General features: G+C 58.0%; 1 protein-coding gene and 1 long non-coding RNA gene across 7 annotated transcripts; one reads left to right on the forward strand and one right to left on the reverse strand.

Moving 5' to 3' along the window:
• On the reverse strand, positions 1–25,386 carry PDE4C (phosphodiesterase 4C). Of its 6 annotated transcripts, XM_019819750.3 has the most exons (17): positions 25,288–25,386; positions 24,838–24,892; positions 20,066–20,271; positions 9,174–9,365; positions 8,243–8,279; positions 8,079–8,152; positions 7,737–7,789; positions 7,250–7,362; positions 7,076–7,169; positions 6,383–6,546; positions 6,085–6,183; positions 5,475–5,639; positions 5,289–5,388; positions 4,526–4,680; positions 2,929–3,051; positions 2,488–2,670; positions 1–1,919 (listed from the first exon to the last, which is right to left on the reverse strand). In XM_019819750.3, exons 2-17 carry the CDS (start codon positions 24,877–24,879, stop codon positions 1,521–1,523), a joined length of 2,199 nt encoding a protein of 732 aa, XP_019675309.2. In that variant the 5' UTR covers positions 24,880–24,892; positions 25,288–25,386; the 3' UTR covers positions 1–1,520. The 6 variants fall into 6 exon arrangements, with proteins under 6 accessions (XP_019675309.2, XP_044904361.1, XP_019675312.1 ...); XM_045048426.1 differs by lacking the exons at positions 20,066–20,271; positions 24,838–24,892; positions 25,288–25,386 and adding exons at positions 11,804–11,949; positions 12,424–12,552; XM_019819753.3 differs by lacking the exons at positions 20,066–20,271; positions 24,838–24,892; positions 25,288–25,386 and adding an exon at positions 17,414–18,269.
• On the forward strand, positions 11,533–15,824 carry LOC123382706. Its single transcript, XR_006591468.1, has 2 exons — positions 11,533–11,670; positions 12,378–15,824. It is a non-coding gene; the product is annotated as an uncharacterized LOC123382706 (long non-coding RNA).
• Positions 25,387–27,121: the final 1,735 nt, after the last annotated feature.

Genomic DNA, 27,121 nt, shown 5'->3' on the forward strand with positions numbered 1-27,121 from the left:
TTCGTGACCCAGATGAATTTTAATTCTCCCTCTGTGGAATTTGATCATTACTTGTGATGCGGATGAATCATATCAGTGGGATGGAATCATCAAGGGAATTATTTAGGAATGAAGCCAGCTGTCCTTGAAGCCAGGGGCTGCTTGATGACTTGTGTCATGTATGATTCTTCAGGCAGGCGACGAGGGGCGGGGCGGGGAGATACTGAGGCTTCTGGAGGCGGGAATCGAACCTGATCCTGGAGCACAGAGCAGGCCCCTTCAGCATGAGCTCGACGTCGCGGGGAGCCGAGAAACGGCGGGTAAGGCGAGGAGAATCCCCGAATTCGCCCGGCCTCCCTTCCGTGCCTCCGTCCGCCAGGGGGCGCCGCTGGCTACTGTCCAGCTCCCAACTGCGCGGCCCAGCAGGCCAAACGGCCCCCCTCTTTGCAACCCCGTCTCCCCATCCCTGAGATGGGCGCGGCATTAATTTGGGGTGATAGGTTTATTTAACCCCAGAGACACGTTCAGTGCCCCACGTTTCTAAGATATTTCGGAGAGGTCACGGACACCACCCTCCAACCAAAGTTTACCCAAGTACTAGTATCAGGCCATGGAGGGGAAACTGAGGCCCAGAAGGGGCTGTGCCTGGAAAGAAAGCGTCAGAGTCCCCCTTCCCCCTACAGGGAGTCTGGGGGATCCTCAGAAACAGGAGGTGTAGAGATTTGCCGATGGGGGAGGGGGCGGATTCTGTGCTTTGTTGCTGTTCTGTAAGAGGGAGAAAAGGCGGGCGGCAGGGGTCCTGGGGCTAGGGAGGACAGAACCCACAGACCCGAGGACAGAAACTACAGCCACTTAAAGCAACAACCAGCGAGTGCACAGGCGGTCATAAGCTAAGTCAGTCTTCAGAGACAGTTCCCGGCACAGAGCCCTCTTTCCTGCTCCGTATTGGTCCCGACCGGAGCTCCTGAGCCAGAATCGGGTCTGGGACAAAGCTTTGGTGCTGAAAATTCTCCCGTTCGAGTTTCCAGTCTCTTGCGTGGAGCTGCCTGGCAGATGAAGGCGAGGCGCCTGAGGTGGGGGTGCATCGCCTGGGGGCTGCCTCCCCACCCCCTCGTGCACGGCTACCCTAGAAGCACGCAGCGGGCCCGGGCCCGGCACACAGCAGGTGCCCGATAAACATGTGATAAAGGGTGAACGAACCAAGTGATGGATGTCCCTCAAGAGTGGCCCCTGGAGAAGGTGGACAAGGGGCCTGGCAAGACACCCTCTTTCTACACCGGGGGTGGAAGCCCAGGAGGGAGAGATCCCAAGGGTGCTGGGAGAAGCTGCCTCCAGCCCAGCCCCTTGGAGAGCTCTCTCAGCAAATCCAGGTTCAGACTGGCCCCCAGCCAGCTGCCTTCGCTTTGACCGTGAGGCCTGCCTAGAACTGAAAGCTTGGTCTTCTCCCTCAGTGGTAGGGGTGGTGGGGACGGCGGACAGAGGCAAGGCAGGGGCCACCTCGGACCTCTTCCTGGAAGGCCCACCCACCCAATCAGGAGCCATTAGGTCCCGAAGGGCTCAGCCATCACACTGGCCTCATGGTCCACGCAGGGCTTGCCCACAGGCCTCTGGCTGTCCAGGGGTAGGGCCCCAGGGTCTGGGCCGGCCTCAGGGACCAGCAGCTCAGTGTCAGGTGACTCCGAGACCTCCGTGTCCAATGTTGGTCCCTCTTCCTCCTCCTCCTCCTCCTCTTCTTCTGCCTCCTCCAGAGTCAGCTCAAACTGGAACCTGTCGGGGCCACCCTGCTCGGGGCGGGTGAGATCCACAGGACTGCGGGTGAGGTTGCTCTGGTACCACTCGCGGTTGTCCTCCAGTGTATCCAACAGGTCCTGTGCGTCTGGGTGCACGAGATCAGCCCACGTCTCCCACAGTGGGTGTGCAATGTAATCAATGAAACCCACCTGTGGGTTGATACAGGGCAGGGAGGTGGGGAAGGTAGCTGTGGCGTGAGTCACCGTGGAACCTAGACCTGGTCCGGCCTCCAGGCCTCTGCCCTGCTTGTTCCCTCTGTCTGGAATGCCAGCTGCCAACTCCTACTCATCCTTCAAAACCCTCTTCAAACAGCCCCTCCTCTGGGAAACCGCTCCCGCCCCTTCTGGTCTCCCTCAACCCCTAAGTCTTTCTCCCTACCTCATCCCTGTCACCTCCCCTCAGGGCCGGATGTATGTGGCCCCCAGACTGGGAGCCCCTCCAGGTTCCCCCCGCCTCCACGGCACCCAAACAGGTATTTCCAAACTCCTCCCGTACGGATCCCTCCCCCCCTGCAACGGATCCCTCTCCCCGCAGTCCAGAGGGAATGCCTCTCGGGACTGACTCCACACAGCCCAGGGCAGACCTCACCCTTAGGCCACTTCCCCTCACTGGCCAGCTGTGGTCAAGCCCCACAAGGACTCCCGCGGTCGGCTCACCCAGCGTTTCCCTCCCCTATCCCCGGTGCCTGCTGGTGGCTCAGCCCAGGGGCCCTCACACCTGGGACTTCTCCACCGAGGCGGTGTGCTTGTCACACATGGGGCTGATATCCAGGCCTGATTCACGCTCCCGGTCGCCCTGCTGGAAGAACTCGGCCATGATGCGGTCGGTCCACCGGCGGTACAGCTCCAGCGGCTTGGTGGGGTTGCTGAGGTCAGCACAGTGAACCAGGTTCTGCAAGACCTGGGGAGACCAAGGCTCGCGAGGGCTCGGGCCGGGCCACTCTCAGGCCTGGTAGCCTCCGCAAGAGGCTGGCGCCACGAACACCCCCATCTTACGGGTGGGGAAACTGAGGCCCGGGTGGGAAAGAAGGGCCAAGGCATCGGCGTGTGGCTCTGGGTGCCTCCGTTTCTTCAAGCTGGCTGCACAGCCGGTGCTTTGTAAGCAAAGCTACGTGAGAGCCGTGGAAACCGAGGCTCCAGGGCCCATCTGGACACACACCTGGATGCGGTCAGAATAGTTGTCCAACAGCAGGACTCCAAGGCTTGTCACCTTCTTGGTCTCCACCATGGTCTTGAGGTCGGCCAGGAGGTTCATGTGTTTGGACATGTCCGTGGCCAGCACCTGGGAGCAGACAAGATGACGAGGATGAGGACTGCGCCCGCCCCACCTTCCAGACCCCACGCCCACTCCGCTCCTTAGCCCTCTGAGCCTCAGTACCCTCATCTGTGAAATGGGGGGATGTCACAAGATTCACTGCAAACTCAGTTCACCAGAGGAGCTGAGTCAACGGTCCCTTCTCCAAGGTTGCTGGGTTCGTGAGGGTACATCCCACCCATGGGACAGGGCACAGGGAGAGAAATTAAACCGGGGGCTGGGGTGCCCGAGGGCAGTGGTGAAGCCCAGCAGAGGGCATAGCCTGTGCAAAGGCCCTGGTGCTGGGTGAGCTGGGGAACACAGAGGAGGCAGTTGCGATGGCAGCTGAGGGGAGCAATGAGTCTCAGGGAGGAGTGGGGGATTTATTCAGAGGGCCACGGGAGCCACAGGTGGATCTGAAACCAGCAAGCACCTGCCTTTGGTGCTCCCCAGCCCCCCTGTGGCCACCGTGCGGCCAGAAGGTCTGTTTTCAGACTTTTGGAGGGAAGTTCAGCTCAGAGCACAGCTATTTCAACTTAACTGAAAAAAATAATAGTAATCAGTTTCACTGGACCCGAGCACAGCCAGCCCAGGAGTGATCCACACGCCGTGCGTGGGCTCCTCTGAGAATCAAAGAAAAATCTCAAAAGTTCTCCCCAAACCTCCCACCTGCCCGAAATGATGTTCCTACCGGGGGTACCTATTGCCCAAGGCCCCAAGTCAAGACCACCTCACCAAACTTTTAATTCTTGGTTTCCTCTGAGCTGTTCCCTCTGCTAGAAACACTCCTCCCTACCTCATGGCCGCCACACCCTGCGAGTCCTGCCAATTTCAGTGTTCCCTCCCGGGGAAGCCCTCCCCAGCCTTGAGTACTCCCCTGCCTCCCCCATCACGGCTCCATCTCTGGGTTCTCTCATCGTGGCTCTGCCTGTGGGTCCCTCTCCCTCACAGGCCATTGAGTCTCCTACTGGTCATTGGCACAGGGCAAGCACACAAGAGGTGTCCAATAAACGCTTGTGAAATTAATGAAAGAGGGGCGCTTGGCTGGTTCAGTCTGCAGAGCATGCGACTCTTGATCTCAGGATCGTGAGTTCAAACCCCACGTTGGGCGTGGAGCCTACTTAATTAAAATAATAATAATAATAATAAGTAAAATAATTAACGAATGAGACACAAGACCCCAGAGCCTACTGTTGTCTTTTGATCTGAAAAATACCAAATGGACAGACTTATGGCTCAGAACAAAGTTGCACCTGGAACCCCAGAAACTCAGTTTATGAAACTCTGCCAGGATTTCATTCCCCCAAGCAAGGGTCCGGTGACCCTCACCCAGGGCTTGGATGGTCGCTGCCCCATTTTACAGAGGAGGAAGCTCAGGTTCAGAGCGGAGACATGTCCAGGTCCAACCGAACCCCCAGCCAGGCCAAGATCACCCCCATCCCGTTCACAGCCGTGTCCTCACCATGTCGATGACCATCCTGCGCAGACTCAGCCGCTGCTTGGCACTGAGGTTCTGGAAGATGTCACAGTTCTCTGCCTGCAGCAGCTTGAAGCCCACGGCCAGGTGGTGGTTCTCCAGCACGGAGGCATCGTTGTACATGAGCGCAAGCTCTGAGTCTGTGGGGGAGGCAGAGAGCCTCAAGACCTGTCCACCCACCACCTCCACCCAAAGGAGTTGGTAGGCAAACTCCTACTCGCGCACGAAGGCCCCAACTCTGATGCCCTCCATTCCGCGAAGCCTTCTAGAATTCTGTCTTTCCCCCTAGCCCTGCCCTGACTGCAGGTCCGGGGACATCGGTGTTCAGATCTCCCTCCTCGAGACCGGGGACCCCTTGGGGCGTCGGCGTGGCAGGAGGCAGTGCGCACTGAGTGCCAGTTGAATGAACAACTGAGTCACCGTCTTACTGGATTCTGGGCTGGTTAAGAAGGTTCCACTCTCATCCCAGGCTCTCCAAGGATGTATACAAGAGGCACCCAGTAATTATCTGAGTTTTTCCGACATCTCAAAGGACCCTGAACTTTCAAACCTTTGTGGCCCCGGATCAGCTCTGCCACGTTTGTTATTGTCTCACGTATTGAGCACCTACTGTGTACCTGGAACTGCTCTGAGCACCAAAGGGAAGGACTGTCCCAGCCATTTCACAAACGGGGAAATGAGGCTCAGAGTGGGAATGGGTGGGTCTGGGGTCAGGTGATTGACAGGTGGGGCCCCACCCCCGACTCACTGGTGTTAACGAGAAACTGGTTGGAGACCCCAGGGTGGTCCACGTCGTGGATGGCGCTTGCGAAGATAGCAGCCAGGATTTCCAGGTCTGTGAAAACGGCCTGGGCAGGCAGGAGGCGTGAGAAGTAGGGGGTGGGCTCCCTGCACCCTGCACCCACCCTGGTTGCCTCTAGACTTAGGGTAGTACCTCAAGGGCAGGTGTGGCCAGCAGCACGTGCGTGGACTGAGCCACATCGGCGGCGTGTAGGCTGTTGTGGTAGGCCACATCGGCATGGTAGTGACTCTCCAACGTCAGAAGGTAGGTGACGAGTGTGTCTGCTGGGATCTGAAATGTCTTGAGCAGGTCTCGTTCCTGGTCCATCACAGGCCTCCAGTCAAGGCCTTGGCCTCTGGGGCAGCAGCATACACCGTTCCTATGCCTTCTCTCCTTCTGAGCTCCTATCCGTCCCTCAAATGCCCCCTCTTCCAGGACGCCCTCCCTGCTCTCCCTCCGAACTCCCTTGGTCTCTGTCCTGCCCCTCTGGTCTATCCCTGACCTCACAAGCCTGGGGCTCTCTTCGTCCAGTCCTTCCCTCCAACCCTGAGTCTCTTCAGGGCCAGGCTCCGGGCTGAGGCTTGTTGCCAATGCATGTTTCCACCTAGTGAACTCCTATTCGTCCTTCAATACGCAGCTCGCATTATGCCATTCGGGGGGATCAGGGAGGACTTGAAGAATGAGTGTCCCCCGAGGCCTTGGGGTAGGAGGATGTGAAGGAAAGAAGCCCCAGTAGCGTTGGAAGCCAAGGGCGGGGAGGTACCTGAAAGATGTTGAACATGATGGTTGTAAGGGGCCGGTTCCCACTTAGCTCTGCCACCTTGAACACGTCGAGCCCCCATTTGTTGGTATCTTCCAGTTCCTAAAATGCGAAGAACTGAAGCTTAACTCCAGCCCGGCTTGCTCTGACTCTGGACCCTTGACATCCCCCACCGGGCCTCAGGTCCTATGCTGAGCCCCACCTGCCCAATCTACAGGTGGGCAAACTGAGGCCCAAGGTAGGGCATCCACACAGAGCCAGGACTCAACGGCAAGTCTCAGTATTCCAGTTGGGGACCCACCTTGGCCAGCTGCCCCTCCTGGTCAGTCTGGACCCCAAAGCGTGGGACGGTGGCTGCAGAGAGGCCGGCACTGTGGGGGAGCCCACGCAGGCCGCTGATCTGGGACATGGGCCTTGGGGTCTCCGTGGGGGTCACCCTGGGCAACTCCATCTCAGTCTGCTGGTCTGTGGATGGAGCAGGGCGGGGCTCAGGGAAGCTGATTCACCTGCTGGGGTCATCCTGCCTCGCCTCAGGTCACGAACCTTGCCAAACCTCAGGATCAACCTATTTCTTTTTCATCTGGATCAAAGTGAGCTTGGAGTAAAGTCCCTATATCTCGCCCGTAGCTACCCTTCTCCGTTCATGGCTGATCTCAGTGACCTCTTCTGTTTGATATTGCCCGTTGGCAACCAGGGCTCAGCATTTTCCCCCAAAAAGCCAAATGTGCTTTCCATCTCCCAAGGTGGAGACCCAGCTGTCTCGTTCACTCCCTGTCTCCCTTGGAAAACTTCTACTCGTGCTTCAAAACCCTAGCTTTAATATGCCCCTCCACCTAACAGTTCCTTCTGTTCCTCTCTCTGGAACAGCTCTGACCCTTGGGGTTGCAAGTGTCCAGCTCTGTCTCCCCAGGAGGCCTGTAAGAGATGTCTTTTCTTTTTCTTGGTTCTTCCTACCTCTATTGTGTTGCTCAAGCACTGACCCACCACAGCTCACCCAGGAAGGTTCGGGAGATGTACTCGGACACCTGGTTCCCAGAGCGGCTGGTTTCAGACAGGTGAGTTAATTCCCGGTTCAGCATCCGCTTGAACTGCAGGGGAAGGTGAGCACAGTGATGATGGGGGCACCGTGGCCAGAGGCAAACGATCTGGGCTATCTGGCCCTCCTCACCTTGTTGGAGGCCATCTCCCCCACTGAGTGCCGCGTCTGTAGTGTCTCCAGCTGATCCAGACACCAGTCCAGCTCGTCCAGTGTCTCCAGAGCCAGCTTCTGCCCAGTGTCCTCTGGGGGCCGAGCTGGTCAGGAGGCCTGCCTCACCCTCCCCCCTCCCCGCCTTGGGGACCCCGCATCTCTCATGCCACCTTCTTTTGCATCTGGACCCCAGAGCCCTTCCCAATAAGGCCACTCAGGACCTCAGGATCTGAGTGGTAGACATGTCCCCAAGTAGCTGTGTGACCGTGGATGGGCAGGTCTCTGCCCCTCCCTGGGCCTCAGCCTCCCCATCTGTAATATGGGTATGGCAGACCCCACCCCCAAAGGTGTTCTGGAGATTACAATTAGCAAGTCCCTAAGGACTCATGGGCTGAGTAGGTCGCCATGGAGAGGAAGTTCACAGCCGTCCAGCTGTGGGAGGAAGGGGAAGGGGCAGGCACATTACCTGTAAGTGGAGGGGGCTGACTGCCAAATAGGGGGTTTTCGACCGATGCCTGCCTGCGGTACGGATGGCCACCCTCACTCATGGGCCCCGCCCCCAAGTCCTCCAGGCCCCGCCCCCCACCCACCCCTTGCCCCGCCTCGCCCCGTCCCTCAGGTCGCTGGCCACCTTATTTCGGGTCAGGCCCCACCGCAGCTTTGCCCACCTGTCTTCAGGCCCCGCCCCTCTAGGCCTCGTCCCGCCCCCTCCTGCCCTTCCCTCCCGCAGGCCCCGCCCCGATGCCTGCCCGAGTGGGCCCCGTCTCGTTCTCGGCCTGACCCCGCCTCCGCCCCGCCCCCTGCGTACGTGGCTGCCCCGCGGCCTTGCAGGTGGGCTAGGGCTGCGACGTTGCTCCGAACCGTTCTCAGACTTGCTAGGACCTGTCGGAAGGGGCGCGATCAGCGCTGGAAAGCGGGGGTCGGTTCTCCCCGCTTGGCCCAGGGGAGGAGGGGCAAATGGTGGGCACCCACCTGGGCAAAAGGCGTCACGATCATGTCTTCTCCGTGTCTGCGGGGGGGGGGGAGACGGGACATCAGGAAGGGCGGCCAAGAGAAGCCCTCACGCTGGTTCCCATCTTCCAACTTTTTATACATATATATGTATATATATATATTTTTTTTAATGTTTATTTATTTTGGAGAGAGAGCGAGAGAGAGAGTGAACATTGGAGGGGTAGAGAGAGAGAGAGAGAAGGAGACAGAGGATCCAAAGCAGGCCCTGCGCTGACAGCGAGCCTGGTGTGGGGTCTGAACTCACCGCTGGGAAATCATGACCTGTGCTGAAGTCCCGATGCTTAACCGACTGAGCCCCCCGGGCCCCCCACACCCACCGCCTTCTTCCAGCTTTTACCCAGACTATGCCCTCTACTGAGTGTGACCTCCCCACATGACTCCACCTTTGGTCCCTATGCTCCCCTCACCTGACTAGTCTGAAAGCCACCAGAGTTCCTCTGACCAAGCCCCATCTCACAACTAGTGAACCATGGGCAGCAGAGGTCTTACGAGAGGCAAGGCGGAAATTACCGTGTTTTTCTTTTTTCTTTGAATTTTATGTTTTTGAATTTTTTTTTCAATATATGAAATTTATTGTCAAATTGGTTTCCATACACCGCGTTTTTCTTTTCATTGTGGCTACCACGAAGCTCAGATCAAGGTGTTTGTCCGGTTGCTGTCATGGAACATCTCCGGATCGCCACCGAACCCCAGGCTAAAGTCAAGCACACAGACTACTTACTGGGTATCATTCTCAGCATGCTCGACTGAATAAGGGAGCTGTCTGGAAAACACCTGCTTAAACTTCAAAGCCCAGCTCAAGTGACCACTTGAAGGAGGTTTGCTGAGTGGAGACATTAAGGAAGCAGGGACGAACAAGGAGGTGTCATCCCATCAGTCTTGGACTCACAGATCACTGGCCACAGAGGAGTTCCGAGACATGGCCTTGGGTGAGAGGTCGTAGTCGCTGTCGGAGCGGTACAGGAAGGACTCTCGCCTCTGGCCGTGCTGAGCAGGCGCCTGGATGACCCGGCCAAGGCCAGGCCCGGCCTGAGGGTCCAGGGTGCTTCTCCCGCATGACAGTCCATTTTCCAGATCAAAGCTGAGGGCAGATTAGGCATGGTCAGTGCCGAGGGTCCTGGCATGTGGAGGCCTGGCTGTGGCCCACACCCGCTGTCACATCCTCCCCGGGGGGCCTCGGTGGGTTGGGCAGAATAGCCTCCGGCTCGTCTGCCTCCCCACAGGCACACCCCTACTCAGGGACGGCGTGCCTGTCATTCCTCTGTCTCCCCATCTGTACCCCGGAGCCTTTCCCACTGGGAGCAACCTGGACTCTGGGACATGGGTTTCGGATCTGTCCCCAAGTGACTGTGTGACCATGGGTAGGTTTCAGCCTTTCTCTGGACATCGGCCACTTGGTCTCTAACGTGGGCGTGGTATACTCCTTCCCCGAGGAGGCTTTTAGGGAGTTACAACAGAGGACCCGACGAGGGGCAACTGTGTAAATTAAGGTCGAGGTCCCATGGTAAGTTCACGGGGACTGGAAAGGACTCCCTGGGTTTTCCCTTCTGGAGACCAGGGTCCTGCCTAGATCTGACACGCTCCAAGGCTCCCCCAGCCAGCTTAGGAGATGCTCCCATCACCTGTCCCCACCCCCAGCTCCCAGGCCCCAGCCCATTCCTTATGGCCCGGCCCCAATCTCCACGACCACGCCCCCAGCTCACTTGGCCTTGTCCTCAGTTTCCCCACTCGCCTGCTTCGTTTTAGGTCCAAACGCTCTGCCTGTTCTTTTCCACCTCCGGGCCTTTGCACAGGCTGTGCCCTCTGCCCGCAGCACCAACATCCCTCCCTCGGTGCCCCTTGTTTCGGATAATCCCCAATACCCCCTCCCAGCTGTCGGCCCTTGTGTCTCCATCATGCCACACTCTGACTGGGTAAGGGGAATCTACACCCCTACCCCTTGGGATTAGAGATCAGAGAAAAAGTGGGAGGGGCCCGGGGAAACAGAAGTGTGGGAGAGGAGTTAGGACAGTGAGCAGTTAGCAACCAGGGAGAGGAGGGGCCATCTGTGTGTGGGGGGGTCATGGGCTTTTGAGAAGCGGGTAGGCAGGAGAAGCGAAGACAGGAAGACACCGGAGACCGCCCCAAACATGGGGCCCCTGGCTAAGGGCCGGTGTCCGCTTCGTCCCCTGCGAAGGGACCCCATCCCAGACCACCGGCTGGGATCAGCACCAGCCTGAAGATTCTGAGCAGGGGATTCGGCTCAGACCGTGGTGGGGGTGGGGGATTCGACAGGATTCTGTCCAGTTCGGCCGGATTCGGTCTGGGTCGGTCAAGTACAGCCAGGTTTGACCTGAGTTTGGTCTGATCACACAGGTTTGGGCCTGGTCCAGATAGGTTCGGTCGGGTGAATTCGGTAAGATTCGGATACGTCCGATCGCGCTCGGGAAGGTTCGGCTACATTCGGTCATGTTCGCCGAAATCCGGCCTCGCCAGGTTTCCGAGCAAGTCCGGGTGGCCCTCGACCCGAGTCGGGCGTATTCGGCTTCGTCCGGCCTCACTCGGGTGAATTCGGGCATATTCGGCTATGTCGGCAGCTCTCGGCCTTTTCGAGTTCGCCGCCTCCCTGAGAATCCCCAGGCTGCTGGGACCTCCGAGCTCCCGCTTCGTGACGTCACCCTTAGGGGCGGGGCTTCTTAACCCTGCCCTGCCCAGGCCGGGGCTTGGCGACGGGCGGCGAAACGCTCTGGAGGGCTAGCGGCCCTCGGAGGGGAGAGTCCTGCCCTCGGAGGGGGGAGTCCTGGGGGTGGTGCACCTCTACCCCTTCCTTGCCTCTCCTCGAATGTTCTGGAAGAGCAAATCTATGGATCAAGAGGGAAACTGAGGCCAGGAGAGGCAACAGGGTGCTGGATTCGCATCCAAGTAATAGGTGCAGAGGGTTAAGGGCTGGGCCGGGATTTTCGCGCCGCGAGAAAAGCTGTTTTTCTTTCTGCTCTAAACTTAGCCCGGAGCGGCGGGGTCAGACCGTGATTCCATGACGCGGGCGGCGCGGAGCGAGGTCGCCTGGACTATGAGAATCGCGCGTCTTAGGTAAACTGAGGCAAGAGGGCCTCGGAGGAACCCACACTCCTCTAGTCTCACCTTCTGGGACTGGTGGCTCTCCCTCAACGCCTTTGAGCTCTCTCCGGGGAGGACCTCTCTCCCTCCGCAGGGACCCCTCTTCGCGGGCGTCTGGTGCCCTGGGGACGCTCTCCGGGATCTGGGACACCCCTCCAACCCCTCCGGGGCTGAAATGGAGCCATCAAGGACCACGGCCACGACTCCCTCCACCCTGCCAGCTGCCGCTGGCCGTGTGACCTTGGTGAAGGGACCTCCAGTCCCTGAGCCGCCAGGTGCCAAATTATCAAGTGAGTACTAACGCGGCACGAATCCAGCGCAAGGCGCCAAACGCGGTCCGCGCCCACAAGCCCCACCTCCCGCCCCAGCCTCGCCCCCGAGCCCCACGAGGTCACAGCTTCCTGAAGGGGTCGGGATTCGAACCCGGTCGAGTCTTTGTAGGACGCGTGTGGGGCTGCGCGGAGCCAGCGCTCCGCGAGGGCAGGTCCGCTTTCACCGTGGGACACACAACTCGCCCGCTTACGCTGCGAACGCCCTGTTTCGAAGGCCCCGTCAAATCGGGTCTTCATCTGTAGACACCGAGGGCTTAGTGTGAGCCACCACCCCCCCCCCCCCACCCTCCCCGGGGGCCATCTAGTCGCTGGCTCCGGGACCCGACTGGGGAGCGAGACCAAGGGGAGGAGTCATTTCCTCCTCCCCTCACCGCCAGGGCGTTCAGCCCGCCTGCCCCGGCCGACGAGGGTCAGGAGGAGACGTGAGCCTCAGCCCGTCCGGCTCGGGGCTGCACATCTGGAAAGGGACAGACGCTGGTCCCCAGGGCATGTGGACAGGCAGCGGGTGGAGGGAGACAGAAATGCAGAAAGAGCCTCCAAGTACGAGAGACCGAGAGCGGGCAGAGGGAGAGAGGTCCCGAGAAAGAGAGGGAGGGGCAGAGCATCCCTACCCGGATTCCCCACCCGGCTCCAGCTGTCCCTGACTCTGCCCTTCCCACCTCCAGCCTGGCGGTTCTGGCGACCCCCGCCAGGCCCTCCTTCTCGCCTCACCACAGCGGATGGGCCACAGTGAAGCGCCGCTGCAGGCGGATACTCTGGTTCACCAGGAGCTTCCGGAAGAGCCCGGGGGAGCCGCGAGGGGAGCCCCGGGGAGAGCCGGGCCCGGGGGCCGGGGCGGGCGCGGGGGGTCCCTGCATCGCCAAGACCGCATGGAGGCTGCACCCAGCGCGGGCTGCGCGGGACCTTTTCTGGACAGCCGCGGGGGCGGGGCCCGGCGGGGAGGGGGCAGAGGGCGCACTTGGCCCCGCCTCGCCGCGGGACCTCTCCTTGATGCCCCCACCGGGACCAATGGGGGAAACTGAGGCACTGAGCTGGACGCGACTCTCTGCTCCCTCCCTCTGGGGGTGGCCCCGTGGGTCCCAGAACCCGGATCTTACGCCACTTCTCTCTGCCTAAATGTCCCTAATTAGAGCAGCTTCTGGGGTTGATAACTTGGCTGAGAAGAGTGAAATGCGGAAGTCAGTAAGGGAAGCGTCCCCCTTTGTGAGAGGGTCACAGAGGCACGGAGTTTACCGAGGGGCTGCCCGCGTCTCACACAGGGCTTCCAGTGCCCCTCTGCCCACTTCCCATATGGAGACAATGAGGCCTGGAGCCACTCGGCGCTGCCCGGAAACTACAGACCCTTAACCCTTTGCCAGGTGGAGAAACTGAGGCTTGGAGGGAGGTAGTAACAGGCACAAGGCTTTGCTGCAGGGCAGCGGGGTTCAAACCCAGCTCCCCCTCTCTGAGTCCCCCTCCACGAGGCCCCGCATGACCCCCACCCACTCTGACATTCCCCAGGCCCCGTCTCTGGATCCTTTCCTCTCTTTTGCTGTTCCTGCTAGACAAACATCCGCACTCCACTCTCGCCAGGTCTTCCGTCTGTGAAGCATCAACTGCCTTTTCCCTGCCCCAGGAGGGACCCCAGGGGGCCTGGAAAGGGAGGCGTGTGTCTGGGGGTTTCCAGGGGTCTGTAGCAGGTGCTCTATCCTCTGAATGCTGGCATTGGGATGGCCCTGCCCCATTCCATAGGAAAGGAAACCAAGTCTCAGGGTATCGCACTCGGAGGCAGGACCTCGAATGCCCATGTTTTAGGCAGAGGCAGCTCTAAAGGCATCTGTGTCCCTGCTGTGGGATGACATCCCCTCCCCCGCCTGGGCTTTGCCCCAGGGGACTTCATGGGTTTTGGGGTCCTTAGACAAACGGCACCCCCATTTCTGGCACTCCTAGGGGAATGTGAGATACAGTGGGGGTGATTAGAGCTTCAGCGGGGACACCTGAGGTGCTACAGGCAGGAGAACTCTGACTCTCTCCTGACTCCCAGCCATCGTGTTGTCCCCATTGTACAGGTGAGAAAACGGAGGCTCAGAGAAGTAGGGTCCCGCTGGGGCTCAGGAGTGCAGAGAGTCTCAAGGACCTGGCTGGGAACCCCCTCCTGCTCCCATGGCCCTGCAACCGGACACCTGGTGGGAACCAGACTTGCTGTCCCAAAGACAAAAATACCATCTGTAGCTACTGTGGCTGGACCTAATTATAGCCGGTCCCCAGGGGATAGAGGCCGCCAGGATCAGCCTGGTGGAGGCACTGGGGACAGGGTCAGGGGAGCCTTGATATCACCTCGGCCCCGTGGGAGGGGCTTGGAATTGCCTGGTGTCCCCAAGGAGAAACTGAGGCACGGGGAGACCCAGTCCCTCCCCAGAAGTCACAGACATGAAATGGAGAGTTAAGACGAAACGCATCGACACAAACTGCTTCCTACTAGCCTGGAGCTGAGCCAAGGGCTGTGCACGTAAAAGTCATTTGATTTTCAGAGCAAACTCTACAAAAAGTGGGGACTATCGTGCTCATTTTGCCGATGGGGAAATTGAGGCACAGAGAGGCGGTGTTCACTTGTCTGGGGGAGTGGTAGGGCCAGGGTCACTCAAGCCGAGGCAGGAGGGCTCCCTAGCTTGTGCCCTCTCCCACTTAATGCTTAACTGGCTCCAGCCCCTCTGGAGTCCCAGAAGCTACTCTGACATTCATGTTTGATCAGAAGTTTTAACAGTTTAATGGTTTGAAACATTAATAGATTCAACTTTAAATATTTTATTAACAGTTTTAACAGTAATGCTCTATTAATAGCTTTTTGGATGGAGAAACTGAAGCCTGGCCGGCTTGACTGCGGGAGGCCCCGAACCCAGCCGGGTAAAGAGCTGAGGCTGAAGGAGAGGTGGAAGTGAGGACTCCCACCTTGACTTTGTCCCTGTGTGCTGCATGACCTGAGGAAGTGCCCGGCACTCTAGTGCCCTTAACGTATCACTGGAATCCACCCCCCACCCCCTCACCCCCCCTTTGAGCATTCCTTCCCTGGGCAGACACTTTTTTCCTCTGCCACCAGGTGGCCCCAGTGAGATGGGTGCTGTTGTGCCCATTTTACAGACAAGTAAACTGAGGTCTGGAGAGGAGCCATGACTTGCCGAAGTCCCCACGGAGAGTCTAGACAAAGGGAGGAGGGTGGGGGCTGAGTCCACTTATAGATGCTCACATGGGGCAGATCTCACCCTCCTCTGCTCCAGACCCTCTCCATGGCTCCCCGTTGCCCTTCCCCCACCCCTCTGAATGCCTTGTATGGTCTGAACCTTTTGAGGTCTGAGCCTCCTTCACCCCCCTCCTTCCTCTTGGCTCCCTCTGCTCCAGCCTCTTCCCCCCTCCTTACTTTTCCTTGAACCAACCAGGTTCATTCCCACCCCATGCCTGTGCCCAAATGCTTTTCTCCGGCTGACTGTTCGTGTGTCAGGTCATAACTGGAGCACGACCCCCTCCAGGAAGCCCTCCCTAACTAGATGGGCAAATATCCTCTGAGCCTCCTTCTCTCATAGGTACAGTTTCACATTTCCTGCCATGATTATTTGATCTGGATCTGCCTCGCCCACTAGACCCTCAAAGGCAGGAAGGACATGCCTTTGCTCACAGTGTGCCCTCGGTGTGTGGCACTCAGTATGTAAATGAATAAGAGAGGCTCCCCTCCCACCCTCCGGCCACAGTGATCTGTGTTCAGCTCTTCACAGAGCTGTTCTGGTCCTCTTTGACTCTGAGGCTCGGCACATTCTATTCATTCTGCTTGGCATATCCTTCCCTTCATTCTCGCTGGCTAAATTCTCTTCATCCTTCAGTTTAAGCTTAGATGCCACCTGTTCCAAACCATCTTTTCTCACCCCCTGCCTGCCCCGTGCTGGATCAGAAGCCTCCTCTGAGCTCCCCTGGCAACCTGACCTCTCCCCATTGCAACACAGGTCACTCTGTGCTACTTCCCCCTGGTGTGAGTATCTCTGCCATCAGCCTGTCAGCACCTGTTTACCCACGGCTGAGTCTCCAGTACATAGTACTGGAGCCTGGCACATAGTAGGTGCTTAATAAACGCTTGCTGAACCAGATGCTAGCATCCTCCCAGACCACATGATCTGCCTGGGGCAGTGGGGAGGACAGCCAGAGCTGGGGACGAGGCTCCCACACAGAAAGTTCAAGACAAAATGTAGAAAGTACAGATTCGTGTTTGCATCTCACTGTCAACACTGTTGTTCAAAGAAGCCCTGCCACTTTTTCGGGACCACACAGCAGGTCAGCCTTGAACCCAGCTTCCCCGAGGGCTGAGACCCTCCCCCCCACACCGGCATATATATGCACGTGCACATGCACACACACTCACGGGAACACAGTCCCCTGCCTTCCGGAGCCACTTGGAGTCTCCCCCTAGATGGGCCCAAGCCCGTCTGTTTGTTCTTTCTTGAAGATGGAAAATCATGAGTCACTGGGAGTGGGGACAGGAGGAGCTGAGGGATGGGGGGGCGGGGGCTGGTGGGGGCATGGGGCCTGCTGGGTCACCTGGGAACAGCTCCAAATCCTCTGGGCCATGGGGCCCATCTGCCCCAGATGTCTCCCAGGGCTGCTAGAGGACCAGGCTGGGAGTGTTAGTCCAGGCTTGTCGGCCAAGTAAGAAGTTAGTGGCCCCAGGAGGTCCATGGGCCAAAGTGGGAAAAATGAAAATCAAGATCCAGAGAGGAAAGCAACTCATCTGACGTCACCCTGCCTGGCCTCAAACCCAGGAGTCTAGATCTGGCCTAGAGTCAGGTGGCTCCCCCTCCCATTCAAGGAAGGCCTGGGGTTTCTAGATCCTGCTTCTCAACCCTCCACCTCCTCAGACTTCTAGCCCTGAGACTCCCATCTCTGGTCCCTCTAAGGCCCCTGCTTTACCTCTCTGTGTTTGTTTTCTGTCTGTCTTATTCCCCTGCCTGCCACCCCCCTTGGTTTATATGAAAAAGGAGCAGCAGCCCTCCCTCTTTACCACCGCCCCCCCCCATCTCCACCCCATCCCTTTTGATGTGGAAAAAGCATGCTGTGTTCAGTCTCCCCAAGAGGCTCTTCTCCTCCCCAGGTCACAGGGGGCAGGGTGGAGAGGGGTGGCCAGACAGACCATAGAGAAGCTCCTTCCCCCAGCGCTGTGGATAGCCCTGGTCCTCTCATACACACTCTCCAAGGTGCCCTCAGATACTCACGGTGACCACCAACCCCACAAACGTCCCAGGACATTCCAAGATCTGGAGGACCCTCGGACACCCAGCTGGGTCAGAGTGAGATCACCCTCAGTCACACACCCATGGGCACCACAAGGGGAAACACATAGGCACGTACGCAGCGATGTACGCACACCCAAACGCATCCGGTCAGCCACAGACACAGCTGGCTCTGGACACGCACAACAGGTCGGAGTACACACGGGTGCAACTGCTCAGACTCAGACACACACTCAGATGCAACTGCACCTTAACGCAACCAGTCACAAACCCATAAGCAAACCCTCCAGCTCCAACCCACATAAAGAGCAGCTGTTTCCTCTAAAGAACCGGCCTCAAGCCAAGCAGCAGAGACCCCCGCCCCTGGAGAAGCAAGGACCCTCCCCCACTCCCGCCAGGCCCCGCGCGCCCCTCCCCCACGCCTTGGGAGTGCCCTGCCCCCGCCCACCTACCGCCTGTAGAAGGAGGTGGGCCAGGAGCGCAGCGACTTCTCGAGCCCGGGCCGCGGGCTCCGGTCCCGCTCACTGCGGCCCGCGGACTTGTCCGGGTCCGAGTAGAAGCGCTGCTGGATGCGGATGGGGCGCCGGGGCTGACGCCACAAGTGCTTCGGGGGTCTGGCTATGCCTTGGCGGCTGCGAACGCGACTCAGCTCGCTGGATGCCTCCTCCCCTTCTTGGACCCCTGGGGTCTCCATGCGCCAGAAGAAGGCGGCAGGGAGAGCAGGGAGCAGAGAGAGCAGGGCACGGGAGCCCCGAGAACGAGGAGTATCTGCGCCCGCCCGGGTCGGGCCAGGACCGGGGGTGGAGGCGACAGCGAGCAGCTGTCCGCGCCGGAGGTGCTGAGGCGGGAGAAGGTAGAAACAGGGACTCAAGGTGGGGCTGACACCAAGGAGCTGTCCTTGCCCAGATGGTGCTGAAGGACAGCACGGAAAGACGAACTTGGGGGTGGGGGTTGGAAACAGGGGCTGGGGATACCCCGAGAGCAGAAAATGGTTTGCTGTGCTCCCCTCTAGTGCCGAGTGAAAAAGGGTCAAGACACGAGCTTGGAGTGAAGACAGAGATTGTCCTCCCTGTTGCTGCCGAATGGAGAGCTGGGAGACAGGGGCTCTGGAGATCCCCAGCGCTAAGGCTCTGTCCCTTCTCCTGGTGCTGAAAGGGAAGGTAGATTCGGGGACTCCGGGTGGATGAGATGCGAGGAGCTAGCTGCAGGAAAGCGCAGAGACAGGGGTTCAGGAACACCACCACACCAGGGCGTCGTCCGCCCAGGAGGTGCTGAAAGCTGAGCAGCGGCGGGTCCTCAACCCTCCCCCAATGACTGTAGCAAGGAGGAGTCTGGAAGCAGAGTCAAGGGCTCTGGTCTGCAGAAGTAGGCACAGATGGTGTTTCTCTGTCAAGCTCAGGAAGGTAGGATTAGCAGTTCAGTCCTAGATGGGGTCTCCTGGGAGCCCTGAAGCCCCTACTCACACAGGGCAGGGATCCGGGAAGGGCAGAGAAATGGGGGAGGGCTGTAACAGGGCCCTCCCATCCCTGGGGTGGGCACACAGAAACTGCGTCTAGTCGGGGCTGACAACAGCGGAGGTGGGTAGAGAGGGGCACGCTTTTATATCCACACCAACGCCTAGACCCTCGGCGGAAATGGTGGGATCTCATTTGTCCCACTATGCCTTGGGCCCCACCTCACAGCCATGATTCCTGCCCTCAAATCCCAGGCCTGCCCCTCCCTTCCCCAGTTCTAGAAACTCAAGGCCCTACCCACCAAACATCCTAATCCCAGGAGTAATTTCCCGGTAAGTGGCAGAGGGAGGGTGAGAACATTTTCTATTATGGTTAACAGAAGTAGACAGGGACAAGAGCAGCGCCGGGTCGGTGGGTGCAGTCTCTGGGCTGGGGCAGGGATGCATTTGGGGCCACTCGGTCCAGTAGATTTGGGGGCAGGAAGAGCCATGATCTCAGAAGGCCATTTCAAGGATATTTCTCATGGAGACCACCCTCTACCCTAGTTGTGTCCCCAGGTTGGAGAAATGGGAAATGTTTGGGCCCGAGAGCCAAACAGACTGGGTTCAGCACAAACAACTCTTCTATGTACTTTACTTTCATGGTTCAGTCATTGCCCTTCCTCTCAGCCCCCTGCCCTCTAGAGCTGATAGTAGGAGATAACTTGGTCCATTGGCAGGGAACATGGGTTCTCCCACTGGCTGGCTGTCACTCCACCCCCCCCCCAGCCTGTTTTCTATTCTGGAAAGTGGGGATAATGTTCGTGTCCTACATCCTGGCATTGTTGGGAGGGTGAAAAGGGATGTCACCTGCGAAGGGTCAAAGACTAGGAGCTGTCCACACCAGTCCCCCTACTCTTTTACTCCTGCTGGTGTCCACCAATGCCTGGTTTGTCTACCTCGTAAATAACTTCTGTATCTGCCTACTTCTCTCCAGCCCATGGCTCCACCTTGGTCCACGTACCACCATCTCCTGCCCAGAACTGCCCAGGCCTCTTCATTGGGCTCTTGCTGCTTCTACCTCTGCCCTTGCCAATTCTACTCAGTAGTCACAGAGAATTTTTTAAGTGCCAGTCTGATCAACTCACTCACTTGAAAACCCACCCATGGCTCCCCGTTGCACACCATGAGGTCTTATGTGGTCCAGCCCCTGCCAACAGCCGCAGGCTCCCCTCCCATCCTCCAATTACACTGATCTGTGTTCAGCTCTGCGCACACCTGGTCTTCTTGAGATGTGCTTTGCACATTCTGTTCCTTCTAACTGGCGTATGCTTCCCTGCCCTTCTGTGGCTGACTTCGCTGAATCCTTCATGCTAAACTCAGATGCCACTTCTTCCAAGTGGTCCTTTCCTCACCCTGTACCCCCCCCAGTGCAGGGTCAGAAACCTCCTCTGGACTCCCATGGCGCTCTGATCTCTCCAACTGGTATGAGTCTCTCTCCATCAGCAGCCTGTGAGCCCCTGTTTGCCCGTGGCTGTGTTACCGATACAGGGCCTGACACATAGTAGGTACTTAACAAATGTTTTCTGAACAGGTTAGAGAAAGGTTCAGCTAGACGAGGCATTCTGTCTCTCCTGAGACTGGCCCCCTTCATCCCCATCTGCCTCCTCACCTGCTTGGGCCTGGACTGTGGCTTTGCTCTGTTCCTCGAGCCTCGATGGTGAACACCACACGGGCACTGGGCTCACCCTCTCCAGGGGTTCCAAGGCGGCTTGACAGCGGCGGCAGCAATGGGGTCCCTGAGAATCGTCTCCGGACGAGACCACTGCCAAGCGGGCTTATGGGAGCCAAGCCAGAATCCACCGACTCTCGGACCCGCTGGGGAGACAGTGGTGAGACGTCAGCAAGTTCCCAGGCAAGGTGCCTCTCCAGGGCCCAGGGAACCGTGAGGAGAGTCTGAGATGCCCTCACCCAGATTCCTGGACTAGACCAGAGAGCTGTATCTCAGTCCTACTTTCTCCCTGAGTGAATTTACATCTCTGAGTCTCAGTTTCCTCATCCATGAAATGGGCGTGTGGATCTCAGGCCTGCAGAATAGGAGTGGTCCTGGCCCACAGCGGGCATTGCAGCAATATTTATTTATTAATCAATTAGCACATAGTATATTTATTATTGATAACATTCTATAATATATACTGCTATTTAATATAAGAATACTCTAGTGATTTTCTATCATATTATATTTTTCATTAAAACATAAAAATAAGACATGCCGCACATAGACAAGTGAATAACAACAATGCCGATAGCTAACCTTTCTTGCACACTCACTGCGCGTAGGTGCTGTTCTAAGGATCCCTCACGGGTTAGTTCACAAGGGCGCAACAGGGCTGGTATATAGACCATTACCCTCATTTTATTTGAAAAAAATTTTTTAGAGATTTTATTTTTTAAAATAATCTCTAGACCCAATGTGGGTCTCTAGACCCAAATTCACAACCCCGAGATCGAGATCGCATGCTGATCGCATGTGCCAGCCAGGCACCCCCTCCCCATCATCCTGATTTCACAAACAAGGAAACCGAGGCTCAGAGGTGAAGAAGATGCCCACGTTTGCTGTTGGCAAATAAGTCCTGAATTCGGAGCTGTGGCGCCTCATTTCCTGAAGGAAGAACTGAACCGGGGAAATTAGACGAGAGGGTGTTGGCAAGCATGTCCTGAGGAAACACTTGAGACATTTGAAAACCAAACAGAATCAGAACGAACTGATGAATCAGCAAGGGTGAGCTCTCCAGCCCAACAGAACTGGCTTCACCCCATGCCACGTGGTGTAGGGGAAAGCATGCCTCAGTGTTCCCATCTGTGAAATGGGATGAAGGTGATACCAATCATTTGGCGGTGTTGATAATAAAAGGACAGGCCCACATGTTCCAGTCACAGTCTGAGACCTGTCAGTGGTGCTGACTCCAGGTCTTGGAATTCACAGCCTTGGGTGTGTGTGTGTGTGTGTGTGTGTGCGCGCGCGCGCGCGCGCGCGCGCGCGCGCACGCACTCACGCGCTGGGGGATCAAAGGAGTAAATGGGATGTGGGAGAGGTGGAGCTCAGAGGGGCAGCCCAGCCTTCTCCTGCTCTGCCACTAAGCCTCACCGATTAGTCTATCTCGACAATCAGACATGCACATAGGAAAACCGAGGTCCAAGACAATATGGCACATCAGGGCCAGAGCTAGGGCAAGGGGAAGCAGGAAAGAAGGTATGAGGAACACACATCAGTTGCGCCTCTATAAGCCATGTTTCTGCAGGGCATTTCTTCACGGAGGAAGAGGAAATGACTGGCTGAGAGTCACAGAGCCAGGGGCCGCTCAGCTCCCCCCCCCCCCCCCCCCCCCGCAGCCCCACTAAGCTCTTTGCACAGATCTGATCCTTCTAGGACCCAGGATACTTAACCGGTCCCCTCACTTCCAACCCCATATGAGCATAACCCTCTCCCAGGAGCACCTGAATTCTAATGTAGAAATCTAAGTGTTCAGCGCTAGGCCTCCCCTGGGAGGTTTTGTGGTAGCTGGGAGGATGTGCAGGGAAAGCAGAGGGTGGGGTGTGTGGACGCATTGGGCCCCTCCCAGAACAGGAAGCCCACTGGGACGTCACCTGCCCATTTTCTTCTTGGGGAAGCTCAGTTCCAGATGGAGAAACCACCTGCCCACATTCATACTCACTCATTTATTCATTCCAAAAAAAAAAAAAAAAAAAGAAGAAAGAAAAGTTCCCATTGTGCTAGAAAGAAAATGAAACTGTGTCATAGCCTGGAGAGTGATGGGGTGAGGGGGACGGATAATGTTGCTCAGGCGTAGTTAGGGGCCTCTCTGAAGAGGCAACTTTGAACTGAGATCTGAAAGAAGAAGGAGCTATCCAGGAGAAAGCTAGAGCAAAAGCATACCAGGCACAGGGAACAGCATGTGCAAAGCCCCTGAGGTACGACTGAGCTGGCGGGTTTGAGGAACAGCAGAGGGGCTGGAGTGGAGTGTGGGAGATGAGTGGGTGGGGAGTTGATACAGAGGCTCGGGGGTGGGATGAGGAGTTGGGAGTTGATTATGGGAGTGGACTGAGAACTTCTGAGGGATGTGAGTTGCTTTATCATTTTAAGAAGCCTCCTGTGTTGATCTCAGGGCAAAGGGACGGTTGGGGGCAGGGTAAAGGCTGGGGCAGCATCTCAGCAGGTCAGGATCATGGTGGGGCCCACGGGTGGATTTGGGATATGTTTTGGAGGCTGAGAGATGGGCCATGGCCATGGATGTTCAAGGGGATTCAAAGGTACGTCATGATTATGATGGGTGACCAGTCCTTTACCGGATAACTAATAGCCACATAGTTACCTGGGTGGGTGGGGCCACCTGGATGGGGAAGATTGGCGGGGGTGGGGAGTATGATAATAAGGTCTTGGTTTAAATATCATGTGACCCTCCCAGGGGAAGCCAGTGGAGGCGGCTGGATGTTTGGGTCTGGGCTTGTGGGGGGCCAGGCTGGTTTTAGGGTAAAACAGGAAAGACAGGCCCTGTGGGGAGTGGTTGACCTTCCCCCGTCTGGACCAGGGCTGGGGCAAGCGTGGGGCACTCTCAGAGCTGTAGGCTGGAGAGGGGACGGTCCTCCTGGCCTCTCAGCCGCAGCATGAATCAAACTGCCACTCCAGACTAATTGCTTTCCCTGTTGAGAGGCTGGCAAGGGGACAGAAAGCCTCGGGGGAGGAGGGGGAAGGGCTTGGAGGGAGGCCGAGAAGCTGTCTTTCTTGCCTGTGCCCAAGATCTCGATCTGAGCCAGCCCTGGCTGCAAGCCCCGAGTCCTGCCTCTAAGACAAACCCTAAATCTGTCTCTCGCCTGCTCCCTACTGTCCCGTGGTTCCCAGCACCCCCAGAACAAATTCTCAGAAGCCCCTGGGACCCCACCTGCCCCAGGCCCTACCCACAGCTGCCTCTCACCTTCCTCCATCTCCCCGTAGCTCAGCTGGCCCCAACCCCACCTAAACCTGCCTCAGGACCTTTACACGTGCTCTGCCCTCTGCAGCGAACGCCCTTCCCCCAGCTCTCCCTCAAGGCTGGCTGCTGGTTTTCATTTATTCAACTTAAATGTCACCTCCTGGGAGATGCCCTTCCTGCCCAGCCTGCAGTGTCATTCCCACTGACCCGTCCCCAAATCCTATTCTTTTTGTTAGTTGGACATCCAACTCCCCAGCCTGTGAGCCTCCACGTCCCCCATGCCCAAAGCTGGGCCCAAAGCATAGTAGATGTTCCATGTGCAGGTAGAATGACTGATGCTGTAAATTGTGTGCTTTGGGGGAACACGGGGGGGGGTCCCCTCTGCACAGAGGAAGAAGGTGTGGCTCAGAGAAGGATCTGGCTGCCAGGGCTCGCTGGGGCCTGACCAGGGCCTTCCCACACACCACGTTAAAAAGGAGGGATGGGAGGGGGTGTCTGGGTGACTCAGTTGGCTAAGCGTCCGACTTCAGCCAGGTCGTGATCTCGCGGTCCGTGAGTTCGAGCCCCGTGTCAGGCTCTGGGCTGATGGCTCGGAGCCTGGAGCCTGGTTCCGATTCTGTGTCTCCCTCTCTCTCTGCCCCTCCCCCGCTCATGCTCTGTCTCTCTCTGTCTCAAAAATAAATAAAGACATTTAAAAAAAAAAAAGAGGAACGGGAGGATCTTGGGTGGTAGAAACATTGGGGGGCTCAGCAGTGGGGTTCAGGGTGCAGACAAGGGTCCCGAAGGCCCGGGTTCAAATCTCAGTTGGCCACTCACTTTGAGGGAGGGATAGCCTCTCTGTGCCTCAGTTTCCTCATCTGCAAACTGGGACTACCCTCATCCTTATTCTCCTTGCATAGACAGCTGGGCTGTGGATAAATGAGTTAAGGCATGCGGGACCTTGCCTGCTGCAGGGGACCAGCTCAAACCACAGGGGACCTCTCTCAAACCACACAATTTTAGCCCCCGCCCTTTTTTTTAATATAAGCAAACAGAGTTCCAGTTTATCAGTCACTCAGGCCTTGGTGATCAGCCTGGGATTCAAAGTCAGCCCGTGCTGGGTTCTCTGCATACTACCTCAGTTTCCCAGAGTGAGGTCGTTGGCCCCGTCCCTAAGGTGTGACCTCCTACCCTCCCTGGACTGAGGGCGCCCAGGCCTCCTTTCCTTGGGCAGTCAAAACCTCGCATCCAGACCCCGAGGCTCCCTGCTGCTCCCTCCTCCTCTACTGGCCTCCTGCTCCTAAAGGCACTGGCTGCGGCCCTGGGCCGGACACCTGGATTGCATCCCAGACTCCTAGTGACCTCTCTGGGCCTCGGTTTCCCTATCTGTCAGTGGGCCCCCAGGCAACTCTGGGTGTTTCCAGTAGGGGACATACTGTGACCCCCTCCCCGACAACCTGGACAGCCCGCCCCCCAGCCCCCAGCCCCCACTCACCTCACTGAGCAGGAAGGACAGTGCTGTCCCGCTGCGCCTCATCCTGCAGGCATCTCTGAGCCCGGGGAGACAGATGTGAGATCCCTGAGGCCCCGAGAGCCCAGCCGTACCCCTGTGAGACTCCCCCCAGACAGGGGGCTCATCCCACACCTTGTACCCTCTCTCAGAGCTCGCAGATACTCAATCAAGGTAGCCCGGGCCACACCACAGGCGCCAGTGTGGGACACCCCCCCCCAGAACTCTGCGGGGGCCCCTATCCAGGGACAGCAGGCCCCGATGCCTACGCACACTCCCCAAGCCTCCTGCTCCCTCCGTGCCAGGGTCAGCAGCCTTGGACCTTCAGGAAGAAGTCCCCTGGCCCCGGGCCCCATGGGGGACCATTCAGCTCCCAGCCCAGCTCTGATGGATTCAGGGACCCAAGTCCACTGGCTGAGAACTCCCCACACTCACACAAGGCCCTGCTAGGCCCCGGGCAGGCCTGGCACCCACTGCCACCGCTGAGTCCTGCCTGAGTCCCGTGACCTCCCTGGGAGCGGAGGAAGGGAGGACTGGACCTGCCCAAGTGGGCGGCTCAGGGTCCCCCCCCCCATCCCGGCGGAACCCCTTAACTGTCTGAGTGCCAGGCTCAGACAGGACACACCCATATACCACCCTGAGGACAGAGCCAGGGGGTGGCAGGCAGAGTGACGGGGGAGAGTGTGGGGTTGTTCCCAACATGGAGTGTGACCAAGTGTATGTGTGTGTGAAGGGGGAGGTAGGCTCAGGGAGGGCGGGGTGTTAGGTTTACTTGTTCCTGTGTTTGTAAGAGGGACAGAGAGATGGAAACATGAAGAGCCAAAGAAAGAGAAAGAGAGAAAGAAAGGGAGAGACACACAGAGACAAAAAGAGACAGATAGGGAGAGACAGAGAGGAGAGACAGAGAGAGGTGCAGATTTGAGTAAGAATGGAAAGATTTTACCCGCTCAGGGTCTGGGACACATGCTTCACAGCATAGCCCATGAGGTGTGGCCTCAGGAGTTTGGGGGTGGCCCTCTGGGGGGTCCCTGGAGGCTCCAGGAAAGCTGGTCACTGCGCTGTGCCACTCTAGGCAGATCGATGACCCTCTCTGGTCAATGCCCTCTTCACAAACAGCGGGGACTGGAGCTTCAGTGGAACCAGCACCCCCCCCCCCCACCCTGGGGTTGGGTGGGAGGGGCTGTGGCCAGAGGAAAGGGGTTTGTGTGGTGCTGTCACCTCTTGAGCTACTGCAGGTTAATGTGTCACCAGAACAGCCGCCTGCCGGGGAGGCCCTGCCGTCCCTCTGCCCCCAAAAATCACTAGAGCATGACCCTGTCCCCGGGGCAGGCTTCACCCCCCCCCCCCATGCTGTGTGACCTTGACCTCCCACCTCTGTCACCACCCATTTCACAGAAGGGTAAACCCAGCCTTGAGGGGGCAGCTCCAGGCCGGAGTCCTGGCCAAGGCATAGCCTGGAGCCTCCATATCCCACTCTGGCTAGAGAAGCCCGGATAGTCCCGGGGATGGGGTCGGTGGGAGCAGGAAGAACCCACTGACCCACCAAAGGTCCCAGCCCCAGGCCTGCCGCTCCCTGGACCGTTTTCCCTCCTGCACAATGGGAGGAGAGAGTGGGGCCCAGGCTCAGGAAGCAGGGCCGAGGTGGGGGAGCCATTGTGCCTCCATGTTTTCTGTGTGCTTCTGGTGTCTTCCTGCCCCCAAGCCTTTGCACAGGCCGTGCCTGCCTCCTGGAGAGCCTTCTCCCCCTGCTGCTTTGTCCGCCTCAAGCCTGGAAGCAGGACCTACTAGATTCTGGAACTTCCTGGCTGGAAACTCCCCCGTGATGTAAAGCTGGTCTGAGCTGGTAAAATCTTTCCATTCTAAGACACACACTCCTTCGCACAGCCAGCGCGGCCCCCCACTCGCGTCTCCCTTATCCTACTCCAACTTCACTTACTTCCGTGTTGTTTCCCAAACGTCGCGAGTTCTTCCTACCGCAGGACATTTGCATTTGCTGTGCCTGTTTCCTGGGATCCCCTCCCAGCTTTCTCCAGGGTGGCTCCTTCCCACCACCCCTCACCGCCCTCTCAGGAAACCTGGACGCAAGGGCCCTTGTGATTCGGCCACAACCCCAGTCTGTGACTCCGTGACCCTCTTCGCCGCCTGAAGTGATGTCATTTGATTCCCTGGCTATTGTCTGTCCCCATATTTGAGACTGTGGGCCCCACGAGGGTGGAGAAATGGTCCCCACTATGACCCCAGCACATAGCAGACACTCAGAAGCGTTTGT

This window comes from Felis catus, chromosome A2 (genome assembly GCF_018350175.1).
Source record: "Felis catus isolate Fca126 chromosome A2, F.catus_Fca126_mat1.0, whole genome shotgun sequence".
Lineage (NCBI taxonomy): Eukaryota > Metazoa > Chordata > Mammalia > Carnivora > Felidae > Felis > Felis catus.